This window comes from Panthera onca, chromosome B1, assembly GCF_046562875.1.
Source record: "Panthera onca isolate mPanOnc1 chromosome B1, mPanOnc1 haplotype 2, whole genome shotgun sequence".
Classification (NCBI taxonomy): domain Eukaryota; kingdom Metazoa; phylum Chordata; class Mammalia; order Carnivora; family Felidae; genus Panthera; species Panthera onca.
The window spans coordinates 184290266-184307824 of NC_138342.1; the positions used below are offsets into that span (position 1 = coordinate 184290266).

At 35.5% G+C, this 17559-nt stretch overlaps 1 protein-coding gene across 24 annotated transcripts in view; it reads left to right on the forward strand.

The window, feature by feature from the left end:
• PCM1 (pericentriolar material 1) overlaps positions 1-17559 on the forward strand; it is an 83891-nt gene that overhangs the window by 54919 nt on the left and 11413 nt on the right. For 17 of the 24 annotated variants that reach the window (XM_078445356.2, XM_078445357.2, XM_078445358.2 and 14 more), the window contains 11 exons: positions 937-993; positions 4059-4231; positions 4576-4707; positions 8715-8835; positions 10198-10356; positions 10613-10746; positions 12854-12988; positions 14003-14200; positions 15794-15856; positions 16079-16214; positions 16510-16670. In XM_078445356.2, the coding sequence (XP_078301482.2) occupies positions 937-993; positions 4059-4231; positions 4576-4707; positions 8715-8835; positions 10198-10356; positions 10613-10746; positions 12854-12988; positions 14003-14200; positions 15794-15856; positions 16079-16214; positions 16510-16670 (1469 nt within the window). The remainder of the gene's footprint in view (positions 1-936; positions 994-4058; positions 4232-4575; positions 4708-8714; positions 8836-10197; positions 10357-10612; positions 10747-12853; positions 12989-14002; positions 14201-15793; positions 15857-16078; positions 16215-16509; positions 16671-17559) is intronic. The other 7 variants (XM_078445362.2, XM_078445368.2, XM_078445373.2 and 4 more) reach the window with 1 other exon arrangement.

A 17559-nucleotide genomic window follows, 5' to 3' on the forward strand; every position in this document is an offset into this window, starting at 1 on the left:
CAAAATGTTAATAGAGATTTTATCATTTTGAAACTTTTCTGTATTTTCTAAACTTTTCATAATGAGTATTTATTGCTTTTGTAATCAGAAAAGAAACACCACATTTGTTTGTGTTTTGAACTGACTGACTTCCTCAAGGTCCTGTTGCTAGGAGATTGCATAGTGGAAATTTCAGTCCTGGTCTTCTGCTAAGTCTAGGATCCTTTTGGCAAAACTATCAATTCTACTGACACGACCCCAGCATTTTACCAAAATTTTGTAACTTTTATCCCCTTTCACTGTCTTTATCAAATAGTGGTATCTTCAAAGAGTAAATGAGTGGAGGTTGGGGAACGGCATTAAATTGAAAGACTTAATTGGATTATTAAGTTACCTAAATAATGGATATTTGGCCATAGTTCTTCAGACATTACTGTTAGAAAAATATAAGGATTGAATTTTGGTGCACTAAAAAATGCTTGAATTGTGTAAATATACACTGTGTGTATTTGCATATTCATGCTCTGAAAACACTTTGTTTTAGTCACTACCCTGAAATTCTTTATAGCATGTGCTAGTGCTTTTTGATACATGATTACTAGAGTGTAGCACATAGGACTGCTAGTATTTAATTGTCCCGTCCTCTCCCTAAGGAGTTGGGGGAGTTTGATCTTGATGTGTATGCTTCTGAGAGTGAATGGCAGAAGTGTATTATGATAGTCGTCATCAGTCACATTGTTTATATGTAAGTTTATAGCAAATCTTCTTGTATTTTCCCTAATAAGATTATTTTAAAACAAAGTAAAAACCTTATCTTGTGATAACATTTCAGTTCAGGCAAACAATTTTAAAGAAATTTGCTTTTTTTTTTTTTTATTCACTTACTCATATTATAGACCCTGTCTTTACTATTCATACACATTTTATGTTCATCCTTATGTCTGCCCTTTCCTACAGCACATGCTAGGAGAGTGCTACAGCAGTCTAACAGAAATGCATGCAATGAAGCGCCAGGTAACAATCTGCTTAGTTTTGGTGTCCAGTTTGTGTTAATTTTTTTCCATTAGTCCTAAATATCCTTAGTTTTATTGCTCTGATTATTTTTAGATTTAGCTTAGTGTATGTATGTCATTTGCCTTGTAAAAGTGAAAGAGACTTCATAAAATTCTGAAGGCTTTCATTTATAATTCTTTACTTGGGTGATAAAATTAGCTGCCTTTCTGGTTTTCATTTTCATTTACTGTATAGAACATAGCCAACACATTCATAAGGGTAATAGAAAATCTTTTTATAATTTAGTGTTTTATTTGAAGTTATTTATTTTGTATTTCTTAAGTGCTTAAAAGCATTAATATTTTTTGAAACAAGAATACCGTTATTTTTTCCTAGCTTTGATTTACAGTGTTTAAGTATTAGGTGTGACTTCTGCTGTACCTGCTTATTTTTCGTCACTAGTCAACATCTGTATTTAAAAAATGAGCCAATACACCATTAAACAAAAACAATGACATGCAAAGACCTTGATAAATAAAAAGGCATGGAAAATTACAGACATTCCAAAGTGCTGTTTTGATCTTTATCCTATATATTTTCTTTAAATATGGTTCTGTGTGATTTAGAATTATAAATATTCTTTAATGGTTCCCTACACTATACATAAGTGAAAAATAAAAGTCTGTTGTGAATAAAAGTCTGTTGTAGGAGAATCTAAAGAAAAAACAAGGATCTAGCACAGACTAAGCTTGACTTATATCTGTGATACTTCCTAAAGAACTATGAGAATAAGATGGAATCAGAGAAACTTGATTGAGATCAAGGATTTTCTAGCTTAAACAAATGCATTTTAGTTCAGGAGGAGAAACTGGCAAAAACTTTCTACCTCTGTTGCAGGGCCAGAGTCGGGAGAGGGGGGTGGAGCATGTGTTCAGCATAATTCATTATTTGTGAATAATTTAATCTTTAGTGATATATAATTTAGAATGAAAATTTTATCACCTACAGAGGTATGACAGATGTCATTGAATATGCTTTGTTTTTATATCTTGAAATAATAAACATTTTCTGACTTAACTGGCCAACTGTAGTACATAAATTGGAAGTTTGTGTATTAAAATCTATTTTCTTATCTGGATTTTTCCTTTAGATATTTCTTACAGAGACTTAAAATAAATATCACATGTGGACATTTTATTTTTTTTAAATTTTTTTTTTTTCAACGTTTTTAATTTATTTTTGGGACAGAGAGAGACAGAGCATGAACGGGGGAGGGGCAGAGAGAGAGGGAGACACAGAATCGGAAACAGGCTCCAGGCTCCGAGCCATCAGCCCAGAGCCTGACGTGGGGCTCGAACTCACGGACCGCGAGATCGTGACCTGGCTGAAGTCGGACGCTTAACCGACTGCGCCACCCAGGCGCCCCACATGTGGACATTTTAAAACTAGTAAAAGAACATTGGTATTTTATTATTTTATTTTATTTTATTTTATTTTATTTTATTTTATTTTATTTAATTTTATACTTAAAAATGTCTGAGGGATAGGGAAGTTGTGTATTCGTTATTATTATTTTATACTTGTAGAAATTGAGACCTGAAGATGTTAAGGTTTAAGACATAAGTTAGTAGGAGGTTTTCTCATTAGGCCTCATTTGCTTTGCATATTCTTATCTTCTCTTGCAAAAAGTGAATTAAATCTTTATGATCTTTGTGTATTTATTTAAAACCACAGTATATCAAAACACTCAACATTTTAAATTCTCTGTTTTAGAATCTTGTCACTGATATTTGTGGAACTTGACTATTTACCCATGTTTCTACTATTGCTCTAGAAAGGGTACTGAGTTTGATAGCTAGAAGAGCTAGAGACTTTTAAAAAAAAAATTTTTTTTTTTAATGTTTATTTATTTTTTGAGAGAGACAGAGACAGAATGCAAGTGGGTTGGGGCAGAGAGTGAGGGAGACACAGAATCCAAAGCAGGCTCCAGGCTCTGAGCTGTCAACACAGAGCCTGACGCGGGGCTCAAACCCATGAGCTGTGAGATCATGACCTGAGCCAAAGTCGGACACTCAACCCACTGAGCCACCAAGGCGCCCTGAGGCTTTTTTTTAATAGAGAACTGAAAATGGGAACAGTTTAAAAAAAATTTTTTTTTGAGTTTATTTATTTTGAGAGAGAAAGTGGGCAGGGGAGGGACAGTGAGAGAGGGAGAGGTGAATCCATGCCGACAGTGTGGAGCCTGACATGGGGCTCAAACTCCTGAACTGTGAGATCATGACCTGAGCAGAAACCAAAAGCTTAACTAGCTTGAGCCATCCAGGCACCAGAGGAACAGTTGTTAATTTGCACTCTTAAAAATAAAAGTATGACTATATTCCTTTAAGGGCAATGATTCTGTGTTACCAACAAATACATATAGCAGAATTGTTGCTAAATAATAGAGTGATGCCTAGATTCTGTGTAACTGAAAACTTGAAATGGGTCATACCTGGTCCAGCTTAGGCTGAGTGTGTCAGTAAGACATTAGCAAAATTGACCTATATTGTGTTGCAGTTACAAATTCAATTTTCCATCAGTATAGAATGGTAGGTGAGATTTGAGAACTGATAGACCTAACTAGATAGACCTTAAAATAGTAGTTTTTATTGGCAGCATTTAGTTTATTCTAAACCATAACTAAATAAATTTCCTTTTCTGTAACGAAGTTCATATTAGCAAAAAAAAAAAAAAAAAAATTAATCTGTTTATTTCATTCGAGTGCTGAAAGATTTCCATTGATTATTCCTATGAAATGTGTAAAATTATCCAGATCATTTTTTTGAGAAATAAGTACAGTCTGAATAATGCTAGGTAATACTATCCATACATTTAAGTATTTTTCTAATATATATCTTGATATTTTTGAGATTATCTTTATCTTGGTAGTTTTTAAGATTCTTTTTCTACTTTAAAAGCCCTGAAATAGAATTGAATATGTTCTGATTTTTAAGTAATTTAAACCTGAGAGTACTGATACAACCCAGTAGAAATGGTCAGGAATGTATTTCATCACTATTAACTTCCTGATCTTTTATATCTTCCAGAAACTGGGAGTGATTTTTCCATGTTTGAAGCTTTGCGGGATACCATTTATTCTGAAGTAGCTACATTAATTTCTCAAAATGAATCTCGTCCACATTTTCTTATTGAACTCTTCCATGAGCTTCAGCTACTTAATACAGACTATTTGAGACAGAGGGCTTTATATGCATTGCAGGTATGTGGTACCTAACATTCTTTTTCCTATCCTGTCTGGTACTGCTCTTCATGATTATATCTGGTTGCTTTCTTAGACTGAAGTACATCTTCTTCCATATGTATAATGATCCATTTTTCATGTGTTGTCTTACCATTTTATTTAAAGCTTCTTGCATAGCTTAAATAGCTTTTCTAAAAGTCGTTTTCTGAGCAATTTTTTAGTGTTTTGTCTTTAATGTTATTTCTTCCTCATAATTAACAGGTGAGGAGAATTGCATTTGTTATTCTATCTGCTTCTGCTTTTAAATTTGTGAAAAAAAATTAAATGTTTTACGTAAGTAACTATTTTATTTCCTTATTTAGGACATAGTATCCAGACATATTTCTGAGAACCATGAAAAAGAAGGGGAAAATGTAAAGTCAGTGAATTCTGGTACTTGGATAGCCTCAAACTCAGAACTTACCCCCAGTGAAAGCCTTGCTACCACTGATGATGTAAGCTGATCATGATTAATGTAGACATAATTTCAGTATGCAGTAAACAAAAGTTAAATAAGTTGTTATAAATTGTGCAGATACCTGATAATTGTGTCTTTAGCTTTCTTAAAAAGCTGAGTAAAACACATCATTTTGAGGTGAGGTATACAACTCAATTAAAATATGTCAGCAGTTAAATCCCCAAAATTATCTATAAATGATACGTTATAAGGTTTAAAATAGCTGTGTTTATATCTCTGGTGCCCAACATAGGAATTGATTGATAACAGATATTTAGTAAAGTGTCTTGTGTTTATTCAAGACATTCAGTAAACCAGACTGCAGTCAGATCACAGAGCCCTTAAATACATAAATACAAGATAAATCAGGTCTTTGGGTCAGAAGAGAGAAGCCTGGACAAAAAAAAGTTATCCAGGGAAAAAAGCTAATGTACTCAAGTTATTGAAGAAAATTTTGAATAAAGTAAAAGCAACTGGGAAAAGGAAAAGAGTGGTGAGGAAAATGGTGTATTTTCAGTAAATGGTGTTCTTTAAGTAGGCCCTACCTAGCATAGAAGTGATTGAATGAGTGAATGGCAAATCACTAGGATAGTGAGGAGATGATGTGTTAGGGGTTTGGAAATCATCTAAAAGGTTTGGACCCTGATGCTGTTATAAAAGGTAATATGTGGTCCTGGGATAGCAAATACATTTCTTTTTTCTGCCAGTTCTAGTATTTGGAAATTCACGGATAAGAGTGCCATAACTGAACAGCAAGTATCTGCTAAAGAGAGTCAGAAGCAGTATTGCTGTGTTTCTGCCCATTGTTGATATTTTAACATTGTAAGTTCTTTTGAAAAGATAGTATTTTCTCAAAAGATTTCTTGTTTTTTCTTCACATGTACTAATTTCCTTATAACTTTTGAGGACATTTTCTGAATTTTTGCTCTTTAATTTACATTCATGTTTGAAACAGTACTTTCCCAAGTCATCTTTTCTGCTTAAAACCTTAGGCTCCAACTCCTATACCTCTCTGAACACAAACTTGTACATGGTTTTAATTCACTTAACAATGTCAAATACATAATGTAAGTAATTGTTACTTGGGATTGCTGTTATAACTACTTGGAAATCATGTACTCTTTTTTTGTGGAAAATGAAGAGTGGTCCAGCTGTATACAAAAGTAGGAGATATGCAGTTACATTAAAGTTTATTAGCTACTGAAATAACTTGCTGAGAGCATGAATGATGTCTCTGTCTCCTGTACCTCCCATTGCCTCCCTTTTTATCCAGATTTCTTATACATGGTATTACTTCGTTATTTTAAAATGTTTGAGCACATTGGTCTTTACTGTCAGTAGCAAGTTGAAAACTGAGCTACAATTTATGATAAAGTTAATTTAACCTGACAAGATTTTAAAGTTAAATAAAATTTAAAGATACCTGCTTCCTAAGTGTCTTAGTTCAGGCTGGTACAACAAAGTACTGTAGACTGGGTGGCTTAAACAATAGACATTTATTTCTCACATAAAATTTATTTATAAAAATAAATTCTGTAGCCTGGGAATTCCAAGATCATGGCGCCAGCAAATTTGGTACTCAGTGAGGGCCCTCTTCCTGGCTTGCAGATGACCACCTTTTCCACGTGTCCACATGTGGCTCCAGTGGCTCTTGTACGGGCACTGATGCCACCATGGGGGCTTCGCCCTCATTGCTTCATCTGAGCCTTGATTACCTCCCAAAGGTCCACCTCCTAATACATTGAGAGTTAAGGCCTCCACATATGGATTTGGGGGGTCGACGCAGAGATTCAACCCATAACCATATTGATTTGGCACAAAGAACTGTACTTAGTATTACTTTTAAATAACTAAATTGTTCTTTAATTTTTCATTCAAAACTTCATTTCATCATTAATGTTATTAACATCCACACTTTGTTAATGCTATTTAGTCAGTAGCAGCACAACATCCAGTGTTCCAGCCCACAGATCTAGAGCAGTGCTGTCCAGTGGAACTTGGTACAATGATGGAAATGTTTTATATGTGCATTGTTTAATATGGTAGCTATTAGCCACATGGGGCTATCGAGCACTTGAAATGTGGGTAACAGGACCGAGGAACTAAATTTTAATATAAATAGCCACATGGCTAGTGGTTTCCATATTGGACAGATACAGACTCTCATTCTCCAAGTTTCTAAGCCAAGGTCTTTTGAGCTTCATTTATGGAGCTTGTATAGACATATTTCAGAGTATGTAAGAGTTCTCATGCCCAGGAAAGAGAGAAGTAAAAGTAGGCATCTGGGAATTATAAGTCAAAAGAGAGTTGAAGAATTGAAGTTTAGGAAGAGGAAGAAACACTTTGTATCTTCTATTCCAGGTGCCATAAAATGGCAAAAGCACTTCTACCTTCCAATCTTAATTGAAGGAGCAACAAAATGACTCCATTTCCTGAATCATATTCTGTAATGCCTGAATTTCCTATAATCAGAGACAGAGGTTTCATTTCATAACTTAAGAGAAAAATTTTAAAGATTAATAGGAGAGAGAACACAATTGTGAAGTGGGTTTTAGAATGTGGGACTCTCCTTAATCACACTATACACAAAAATTATTTTGAAATTAAATCCTGAGAAGGCCAAAACTATAAGACTTCTAAAAGAAAATCTTCATGATTGAACATAAGCAAAGATTTCTTAGGGTGCACAAAGCATTAACTGTAAAGGAAAAATTTGATAAACATCATAAAAATAAAATCATTCTGCTTTTCAAAAGACACCATATATACAGGAGAAAATAATTTAAGTACATATATCTGACAATGACTATATAAATAATAAATCCGGACTCGATAAAGAACTTTTACAATTCCCTTGTAAAACCAATAGCTCGGTAAAATATGGGCAAGATTTGAACAGGCACTGCGTGAAGGAGGATCTATAAATGGCCAGTGTCCACGTTAAAACCACATGAGGTGTTACCTCACATGCACTAGAAAGGCTGAAATTAAAAAGGTTGACAATGAGAAGTGTTGGTGTGAATATAGAGCAGTTGGAACTTTCACACTGCTTATGGGATTGTAAAATTGTGCAAACACTTGGAAAGCAGTTTGGCGGTTTCTCATAAACCTAAACACAAACATGGCATGCAACCAGTTTTTCTTCTTAGGTATTCATCCAAGAGAAATGAAAACGTATGTCCACAAAAATACTTGTATTCTTAGGGTGATAGCATCGTTAGTCACGATAGCCTCAAATGAACATCAACAGATAAATGGATATACAAAATATGGTATATCCTTATGCTGGAATACTGTTCAGCCATTAAGAAATAATGAACTTCTGAAACATATGACATCATGGATTAATTTCAGAAACATATGGAGCAAAAGAAAAGCCAGACACTGTAGAGTGTATATTGAATGGTTCCATTTATATGTCAAGTTCTAGAACAAGCAAAACTAATTTGGTGATAGAAATCATACCAGTGGAGTGTAGTGGAGACTGATTGCAGAGGGGACAAAGGAACTTTTTGAGCTGGTGGAAATGATCTTTATCTTTAGGGAAAGTGGTTACATAAGGTTATTTTTAGAACTCATCCAACTGTACACTTAACGAGTACATTGTTGTATGTAAATTATATTTCAATAAAGTGCGTTTAAAGTGAATGATGCTGTCATGTTTTTCTTCTGGTAAAACCATATATAGTAAAGTCCTAGGTATTGTTAGGGTTTAGAGATGGGAGAATTTCCCTGAGGGTGTAGAAATCATTTGAAGTGTTTAAATTTTCCAAGTTAAAATTAGTAGCTGGCTCTGTGAATTTTTATCTACTCAAGGACATATGTTCTGCAACGTTACTTAATATTTTAATGTTCTCTGTGTTCAACCTTTAATAACTTTAGTTATATCACAATTTTAAGTATATAGTTTTATGCCAACACTTAGTTTCTTTGTTAAATTTTGGATATCATATAAAAATTTTAAAGAAATATTAGTGATTTTTGTTTTTTTAAACTATAACTTAGGAAACTTTTGAGAAGAACTTTGAGAGAGAAACACATAAAATAAGTGAGCAAAATGATGCTGATAATGCTAGCGTCATGTCTGTATCTTCAAATTTTGAGCCATTTGCAACAGATGATCTAGGTAAGCAGAATTTTTTATAATCTTAGAACATGACTTTAATACAGTCTTTGAATTACACTAAGAACCAGAGTTCCAAAAAGGCAAGATGTAGTAGAAAGACCATGGTTAAAAGTTTGTCCATCAGTCTAAAGTCAAGAGTCTCCTGTTAATTCCTTAGCCTTTGGCAAATCATCTGATCATCTGACTGCATACCCTAAGGAAATGGGAGTCTTAACCTACCTTGCTATGTGGTCTTGTGAAAAATACAGACAACTTTCTAGCATGTGTAATAAGAGTTCAGGAAATGTTAATTTCCTTCCCTTCACGGAAACGTTATCCTTTAAGGTTTCCTAGTTAATAAATGGGAAAAATTGAGAGGTATCAGAGCCTCATCCAGTCACATTTTCATAAAAATGTTAACTTCATAATTTGAGATAAGAACTTTCTTAGCATGAATAGTCTTTAGTGAGAAACCCAGGTAACTCACAATGTGCATGACACATTGCATTTTTTTTCATCATTAGTAAAGCAAGCATGGAAGGTTGTTGTAGAACTCAAAGGTAAGAAGAAAATCTGGAGTCTTAGACTTGGAAAGGAGACTAGAGAAAAGAAAAATGTATAGGTACCTGATTGTTTCCCTTTCAAGAGATAACAGAGATTCAGTCATTTCAGACCTCCAGGGCATTTAGCTGATAAAATAAGGTGCTATTATTCTAGTGTTTTTTTCACATGAAGAGAAAAGATTTAGGTGATTCCAAAGGTCTCCTACAAAGCAAAGGGCCAGACCTTGCCTTGTTTTATGTGCACCTTTTACCAAAGCAGTAAGTCTTCCTTGCCTTATTTTGACTATCAAGGACTCTAAGCCTAGCTCCCTTCTGAGTAAATACCTGTCAAGTCTGAACTGAACTCGTCCCAATATAGAAAAAAAATCTCTGTGTGGCCAGGCTTTCCCCTTCAGGTCATTCCCCCTTTCTGAGTTACCAAGTGTTTTGTTTCATTTATTAATTTTTTTCTTACAGTCCTTCACCACTAGCTTTGTCTGAAGTAGACAAAGGAAAACTGGGAAATCTTTTTCTCAGGCCTTTTCCTGACCTTATTTGCTTGTGTTCAGTTGGATCATTTTCATCAGGATTTGAGTGATATTTGGGATGTATTTTCTTTGTACTGTTCACGTGAAGCAACATGATGTAGTGAAATCAGGATGGACTTCAGAGTCTAAGAGACTAACATGCCTTGTTACCCAGCTAGTGCAGTATCTATAATTTGTTGAAGCTACGTTTCCTTACCTATGGTCAGACATTTGTTTTTTATTAATACTTTGTGAGGAATACATGACAAAGTTTGCTTTTATATTTTCTTGAAATATTTCTATTCCATATGCAGGTAACACTGTGATTCACTTAGATCAGGCATTAGCCAGAATGAGAGAATATGAGCGCATGAAGACAGAAGCCGAGAGGAGCACAAACGCAAGATGCACCTGCGGGATTGTTGAGGATGAGGACGGTGCTGCTGCCGTGGCTACCGTTCCTAACTTGGAAGGTGTGTTCGCGGTTGATTAGAAGTAAAAACCTATAGTTCATATGTACAAAAAAAACCGTATAGCCCCACCTGACGTATAATAGTAGTTTTATTACCACTCTCTTTTCATTAAGGGTGCTAAAACTACATAGATACTCCTTTGTGTTATTTTCCCATAAAATCATCAGACTTTAATATTTAGGATTCTGAATAAATGTATATGTATAATATCATAGGCTTTTTTTTGCTAATAAGTCATTTTCTTTTTAAAAAATAGATACTCCCATTGAAAATTGTAGTTCACAACAACCTGTAAGCGAAGTTTCTACTGTCCCATGTCCTAGAATTGATACTCAGCAGCTGGACCGGCAAATTAAAGCCATTATGAAAGAAGTCATTCCTTTTTTGAAGGTAAGCAGTAATTTCTTAAAGCAAGTACTTTCTGTTTTGTTTTTTAAATCTTAAAAAAGACTTTATTATAGTAAATTCAGAAAATACAGGTAGACCTAAGAAAGCTAAAAACATCAGTTTCATCAATCCTATAAATTTATCTCCCATTATTTATATATACTCACCTCTCCAAAAAGAATATTGATATTCCTATAAATTGTAAGAATATGTATATATTCTTGTCCTTCAGGTGAACTGACTTAAACTAAGTGATTATTTGCTTTCATCTGAAACAGAGATGAGTGTTGCCTTTTTTATTTTACGTTTTTGTTTTATCGTGAGTGACACAAAACATACTTTTAAACATGTCTTTCTTGATTAAATTAGGTATATTGGTAGTAATATTTAATATGTACAGTTATTTTCTAAGGGTTAAAAAGCCTGAATGATTTAGTTTTATGCTTAGGGAATGCAGGCATCTGCAGTCAGGAAATTTCATTGCTTTTACCATTTTGTTTGTGATTTAAGTGATACCCTTTCATAAATATTCACTTAATTTAGTGTTTCAAAACGTTTTTGAGGCCAACAAATCTTGACTTTTTTGGTAGGATTATAAGAACTTTGTTAATGTTAGTATTACACCCAGTCACCTAAGCTAGACTTCTTGACTCTATTAACCCTCTGTCACCAGCAAGTCCAAAACTGATTTTCCTTCCTTCTCTCCGGTAGCATAACCTGAATTCAGATGCTCGTGTTTTACCTAGACTGCCTGTCATAATAGGCAAGAAATGAATGTTTACTAAGCAGACTCCCCCCTCCCCAGCCTTTGAGAGATTTCATATAGGGACCTGGTATACTTTCCCAACTTCATCTCTCCCAATTCTCCATTTGGTACACTCACTTTAAATTGCTCAAAATTTCCTATTCCTGCCGTTGCTTTTTCATGCATCAGCCCTTTGTACAGGTTGTCACTATTAAAAATATAAAGCGCCTTCCCTCTTTTCTGCTTGGCTGAAATGTCTTTTTCAGAGATAATTGTTGTTTCTAATGCGCTTTTACAAATCCTTCTAGAACCTAGTGTGCTGCTTTTATGATATCTGTTTATCAGCCAGTAATAAGTGTCTCCTGTGAGCTGGCCATTGTGCTCAGTCATGAAAGAGAAACAGCCCCTACAGCTAAAAAGTATGATCTACTGGACAGTGCATAGCATGTAGTGATTGATCGTTCATGTATCTGACTTTTCTGGTATTTGATTCCTTGAAGACAAGGGACTGTTATCCCTTTTTTTTTTTTTTTTTTTTTTAAGTCACCTGCTCTCACAGTGAATTTTTCAAAAGTGGCCTTAAATCCTTCAGTTTAAGAAAGCTTAGAAATCATCTAGTTTAGCCACCTCACTTTACACACTTCTATAGAAAAACAAAAAACAAAAAAAACAAATCAGAACAGAAACTTAGCTGAGTAAAGGTTAGAAGACCTGCCTAAATGAGTTTAGTGGCAGAAGAGGGATTAGAACCTTGAGGTTACTTGGTGTGGATGTGATAGGGACTCACCTCCAAAAGTGAACCATGATTTGGATTATTAGGTGCTTGCACATGCTTCTCAAGGAAGATGAAGGAGAAGAAACTTGCCCAAAAGGGCTTGTTACAGAAGTTAGGACGCTGGTTCTCAACTGAGGTGATTTTGACCCTAAAAACATTTTGTAATGTCTACATACAGTATTAGTTCCCAGGACTTAGAAAGGTAAAGGTACTAGCCTCTAGTGGGTAGAGGCCAGAGTGCCACTAGACATCCTCCAGGGCACAGAGTGACCACAGTGCCGACACTGAGAAAGCTGAGTTAGAAAACTCGTGGAGCAAGTGGGTAGCAGGTGAGCTGTGAGGTAAGGTGTAAGAAAGGAAGTGATGAAAAATAGCCAGTTTCTTTTATTGGCTATTACCTGCTGTGGTTGGTTAAAATGTATAAACCCCTTAACATGTATAGTGTGGGAGTCTGGCTGTTCTATGAATGAGTATTTCAAAATGTGTACCTGAAAATTGAGAAGCATCTATGCAAGACAAAATCTCACGTGAATTAGTATTTCTTAACCAGTAGGTAAGTTTATATCCTTACCAGCTTGGATTTTTCTCAGGAGCACATGGATGAAGTATGCTCTTCTCAACTTCTAACTTCAGTGAGACGCATGGTTTTGACCCTTACCCAGCAAAATGATGAGAGCAAAGAGTTTGTAAAGTTCTTTCATAAACAGCTTGGAAGTATATTACAGGTAAGAGTTGATACTTACATGACTTACAATCTATACCCTCTAGTTGAGACTTTTTTTTTTTTTTGGCCATTTTCTGGCAATATGCAGTTTATTCAAATAAATGTCCATTCCAGCAGCATCCATTGGGTGGGGATGATTGTATTAGGGAAAAAAATTGTGTTAGGGTGTGTGTCTTAATTTGATCCAATCATCTCTAAGGGAATTCTCTCTCTTCTCCCTCCCTCTGCCCCTTCCTGCTGTATCTATCCCCTCCCCCCCCCCCAAATAAATGAATAAACTTAAAAAAGACTATAAAAAATTAATAAACTTAAAATTTTTTTTAATGTTTATTTTTGAGAGACAGACTTTGAGTGAGGGAGGGGTAGAGAGAGAGGGAGACAGAATCCGAAGCAGGCTCCAGGCTCTGCACTGTCAGCACAGAGCCCGATGCAGGGCTCTAACCCACGAACCGCGAGATCATGACCTAAGCCGAAGTCAGATCCTTAACCGACTGAGCCACCCAGGCCCTCCCAAAATAAGCAGACTTTGAAAAAAAGAATGCTGGCTCATATAAAAGGAGGAAACTTGGAAAATACTCTGATATTAACATTAGAAAGGGAAGACTGTGTGTTTTCCTCAGTGGGCACCTCAGCTTCTCACCGTGGTAAATATGTACCCCTGATACCGTGTAGGAACATTTGGTGTTAGAGTTCCCTGTTTAACTCTAGTAGAGTTCCCTGTTTAACTCCAGTTCTAAGTAGGGAGTAAATCTATGGATGACCTGATGTCCTTTTCCTTTCCTTCTATATACTCTTTAAGCAGAACTAGCACAATTCCTACTTAGATTAATATCACTAAAGAATATTACTGTTGTTTTCTAGTAATATTAGCCTTTAGTTTTAACTTTTTTCATACTAAAAAGTAACAGAATTGTTTTCCCCTGGGTATTATTTAAACTTGTTAATCCTCTGTGTTGCTCTACCCACAATTGAAGTTTACTGTAATCTTAAAGTTACTTGGCTTATCTTTGAATAGGATTCACTGGCAAAATTTGCTGGCAGAAAACTCAAAGACTGTGGAGAAGATCTTCTTGTAGAAATATCTGAAGTGTTGTTTAATGAATTGGCTTTCTTTAAGCTCATGCAAGATTTGGATAATAATAGTATAACTGTTAAACAGAGATGCAAAAGGAAAATAGAAGCAGCCGGAGTGATACAGTCTTATGCCAAAGAGGTAAATGATATTCACTTTGATTTAGCTTTAGGAGTAGTTATAATTAGCATATAAATATAGTTCTTGATCATTATTATCTGAAATCACACTTGACCTCAGGAAACATATTTTCGAAGTAATAGCAGTTAATCAGATTACACAAATCAGTACATATGGTAGCCACATACTGAATCTCAGTGTAATAGCAGTGTAATAGCAGTGGCTAAAAGATCAGGAATACAGACAGAAATTGGTGACAGGAATTGTCATATATATTACTCACATGATTGTCAGTTGCTGAAAAGAGGGGGACTGGGATCTGGGCCTCAACCAGCCAACTGCCTGCTGTAGCAGTTGCCCACCCCAGTAGATGTCCCAGGAATATTGATCACCCCAACCAACACACATGTCTTGTTTACAAGTTAGGACTTTGGTTGCACACTATTAAATTTGCCTTGATCACGTATGAAACTGGATGTTTTTTTTCCCATCAACTGGAGGCATACCAAGACCTCATACCTCCTCTTGGCTCTCTAAGCACCAGAGGGAAAGCAGGTCAGGACCCAAAACAGAAAGAGGTAACCCTTCTCCCTGCAGTGTAAAGTAGATAAAGTCAAGTCATCTATTTCACACTTTTCATAATATTTTCAATCTAGACATAGATCAGTTTCAGATCATTTCAGCCACTGATTGCTAAGAGCTTGAAGAAAATAAAACAGGAAAAAAACCCGTAAGAAATGGTTGGAAGGGCTGCTTTAAGATAGGCAGTCTCTTGAGGCTGTTTGAATGGGTGTATGAACTAAGGCATGAAAGACAAGGAGTTTATAATGAAGATGAAAGGAAAGAAGAGCATTGCAGGTAGAGAGAACTGTGAGTTTAGAGGCTGAGGCAGGATTGAGCAGTTTGGAGAACAGGAAAAAGGTTAGGGTGGCAGGAACCCATTAAATGAAGTGAGAGTGTAGATGAAGTCACCTAGGTAGGTAAGGCCAAACTGGTAAGGACCTTCTCTTTTATTTTATTCTAAGCATGATGGAAACCCATGGGAAATTTTCACATAGAGGAGTGACATAATCTCTTGTGCAATTCAAAAGGTTTGTCTAGATACCACATTGTATAGGAATTGTAAGAGAGAAGAGACAGAAGCAGGGAGACTGTTGTAAGGTCACTATAGTAGTCCAGGTAAGAAATGATGTGACTTAGCTCTGAGTGTGCACCAACAGATCCATTTTGACGATTGAGTCCGTGAGGAGTTTTAATGGTGTAGGTATGGATAATAAAAGTACAGCACAGGCTGGTTTCTGTTGTCTGACTTGTTGAAGGCCCATTTACGGAGACTGGAAAGACTGGGAGGCTTCAGTTTGGGGAGTGAGTCAAGGTTTTGTTTTAGAATTAGTAAATTTGAGATGCTGTTATATATCCAGGGAGTTGTCAGGTGGGCAGTGTTGGTTTTGTTTTGCTAATTTAAAAGATTTCAGTGAAAGAGTTGAATTTACATTTCTAAGATAGCGTTCAGTGCTTTGGATTATTTATCAAAAACCGCAGATTTGTGAAAGTTACTAAATACAAGTATAATGCGGAAAGGTTGCCCCTCATTTCTGTTTAACTTGCTTATAGGCCAAAAGGATTCTTGAAGGAGATCATGGCTCACCTGCTGGAGAAATTGATGATGAAGACAAAGTATGTGCTAATTAATTTGTGCCTAAAGACAATGCTTTTGAAAGAGAAAATTAAATAACTTTTAACAGCTTTTTAACGTTTGAGATTCTGACAAAACTTCAGTTTCTTTTAAAAACAATTACTTTTTGTATTTTTTATTAGATAATGACTAATTTTTTTTGGCAGACTTACTGTATGCGTTTTTAAAATGTATTTTAAGGAATTATGTTTATTTGTGACTAGGACAAGGATGAGACCGAAACAGTTAAGCAGACTCAAACATCTGAGATGTATGATGGTGACGGTCCCAAAAACGTGAGATCTGATGTTTCTGAACAAGAGGAAGATGAAGAAAGTGAAGAATGTCCGGTGTCTATTAGTAAGTGGAAAGGCTCGTACTAGGTGTATATGCAAGTTCTTTATAGGTCATTTATTCACACAGTTGGGGGGAGTGTAGTGATTACAGAGGTAGGGGTCAGCCACTCTGGATTTTTTGGTGTGGCCCTGCCTAATTACTTCCCCTTTCTGTGCCACAGTATTCTAGTGCTTATGGTTTGGAAGGTTTCAGATACTAGTTGTAAAGGACTTGTGCGGTGCAGGAATGCAATATGTGGTAGCTGACACTACGATTTAGTGATGGAAATTTACTAGAAACTGTGTGTTAATCAACTTAGACTTATCCAAAGCTGAAACTCAGGCTTTGACGAATTACGGAAGTGGAGAAGATGAGAATGAAGATGAAGAGATAGAAGAATTTGAGGAGGGACCTGTAGATGTTCAGACTTCACTTCAGGCCAACACTGAAACTGCAGAAGAAACTGAACACGACGATCAGGTATTCTGGTTGGGACTAACACACCTTCCCCGAGTCATCTTCAAGTACTGAAGGCAGCTCCTTTTTAAAGGTGTCAAAATTTACAGCTTCCCTATTCTCACTCTCATGAGTAAACAGACCTCTTTACTATCCTTATTGAAATCCAAATGAAACACTAGTTTAATTTTGTATTTAGCAATGTTTACTTTTAAAGCACTTTAGTCTTTTTTTTTTTTGTAAAAGGTCATAAAAACTGAGATTACTGCAGAAGAGCTGGATTTTTCATTTATCTTTATGTATTTCCTAGTCATACATGGAAATCGTATGTGACAAAATAAAATTATTTCATTTCTTGCCTCCACCTCATCCTGTTCCACAGGCAGTATTTTGTATGATTTCTTTGGCTCTTTAACTCTATTTCTGAATAATGTGTTTGTATTTATTTATTTATGTATTAGACATTCTCTGTTGACTTCCTGTTATAGCAGGTGAAGCCTTTTAGGTCACTTAATGATTCCTCGTGTAATTATATTAATACCGTCCTCCTTGTTTAATTGTGTCTTTAGCTTACATCTGCATTTACCCGTAGATGTAACCAAACTGCATAAATATTACTGCTGAACTAAGCAAATACTGTTTATTGCTTAGTCTTGTACATTTTTTTCACCTGAAATTAATACTTGTCTCAATTTTTTTTTTTTGACCTAATTTCCTTTGACCACATACCCGAGTCTTTGCTCTGCCCACCAATAGCTGTATACACTTCTCAGTACAATTTTCTACATGAATCAGTCTGTCAGTTTTGTTCTTCCTGCTCCATCTTGGGTTGGCTCTTCATTAGACATGCTCACTAGCTAGCAGCCTGGGGATTCCCTTTGTCATTCTTTATTACATCTGTTTTGAGAATTCA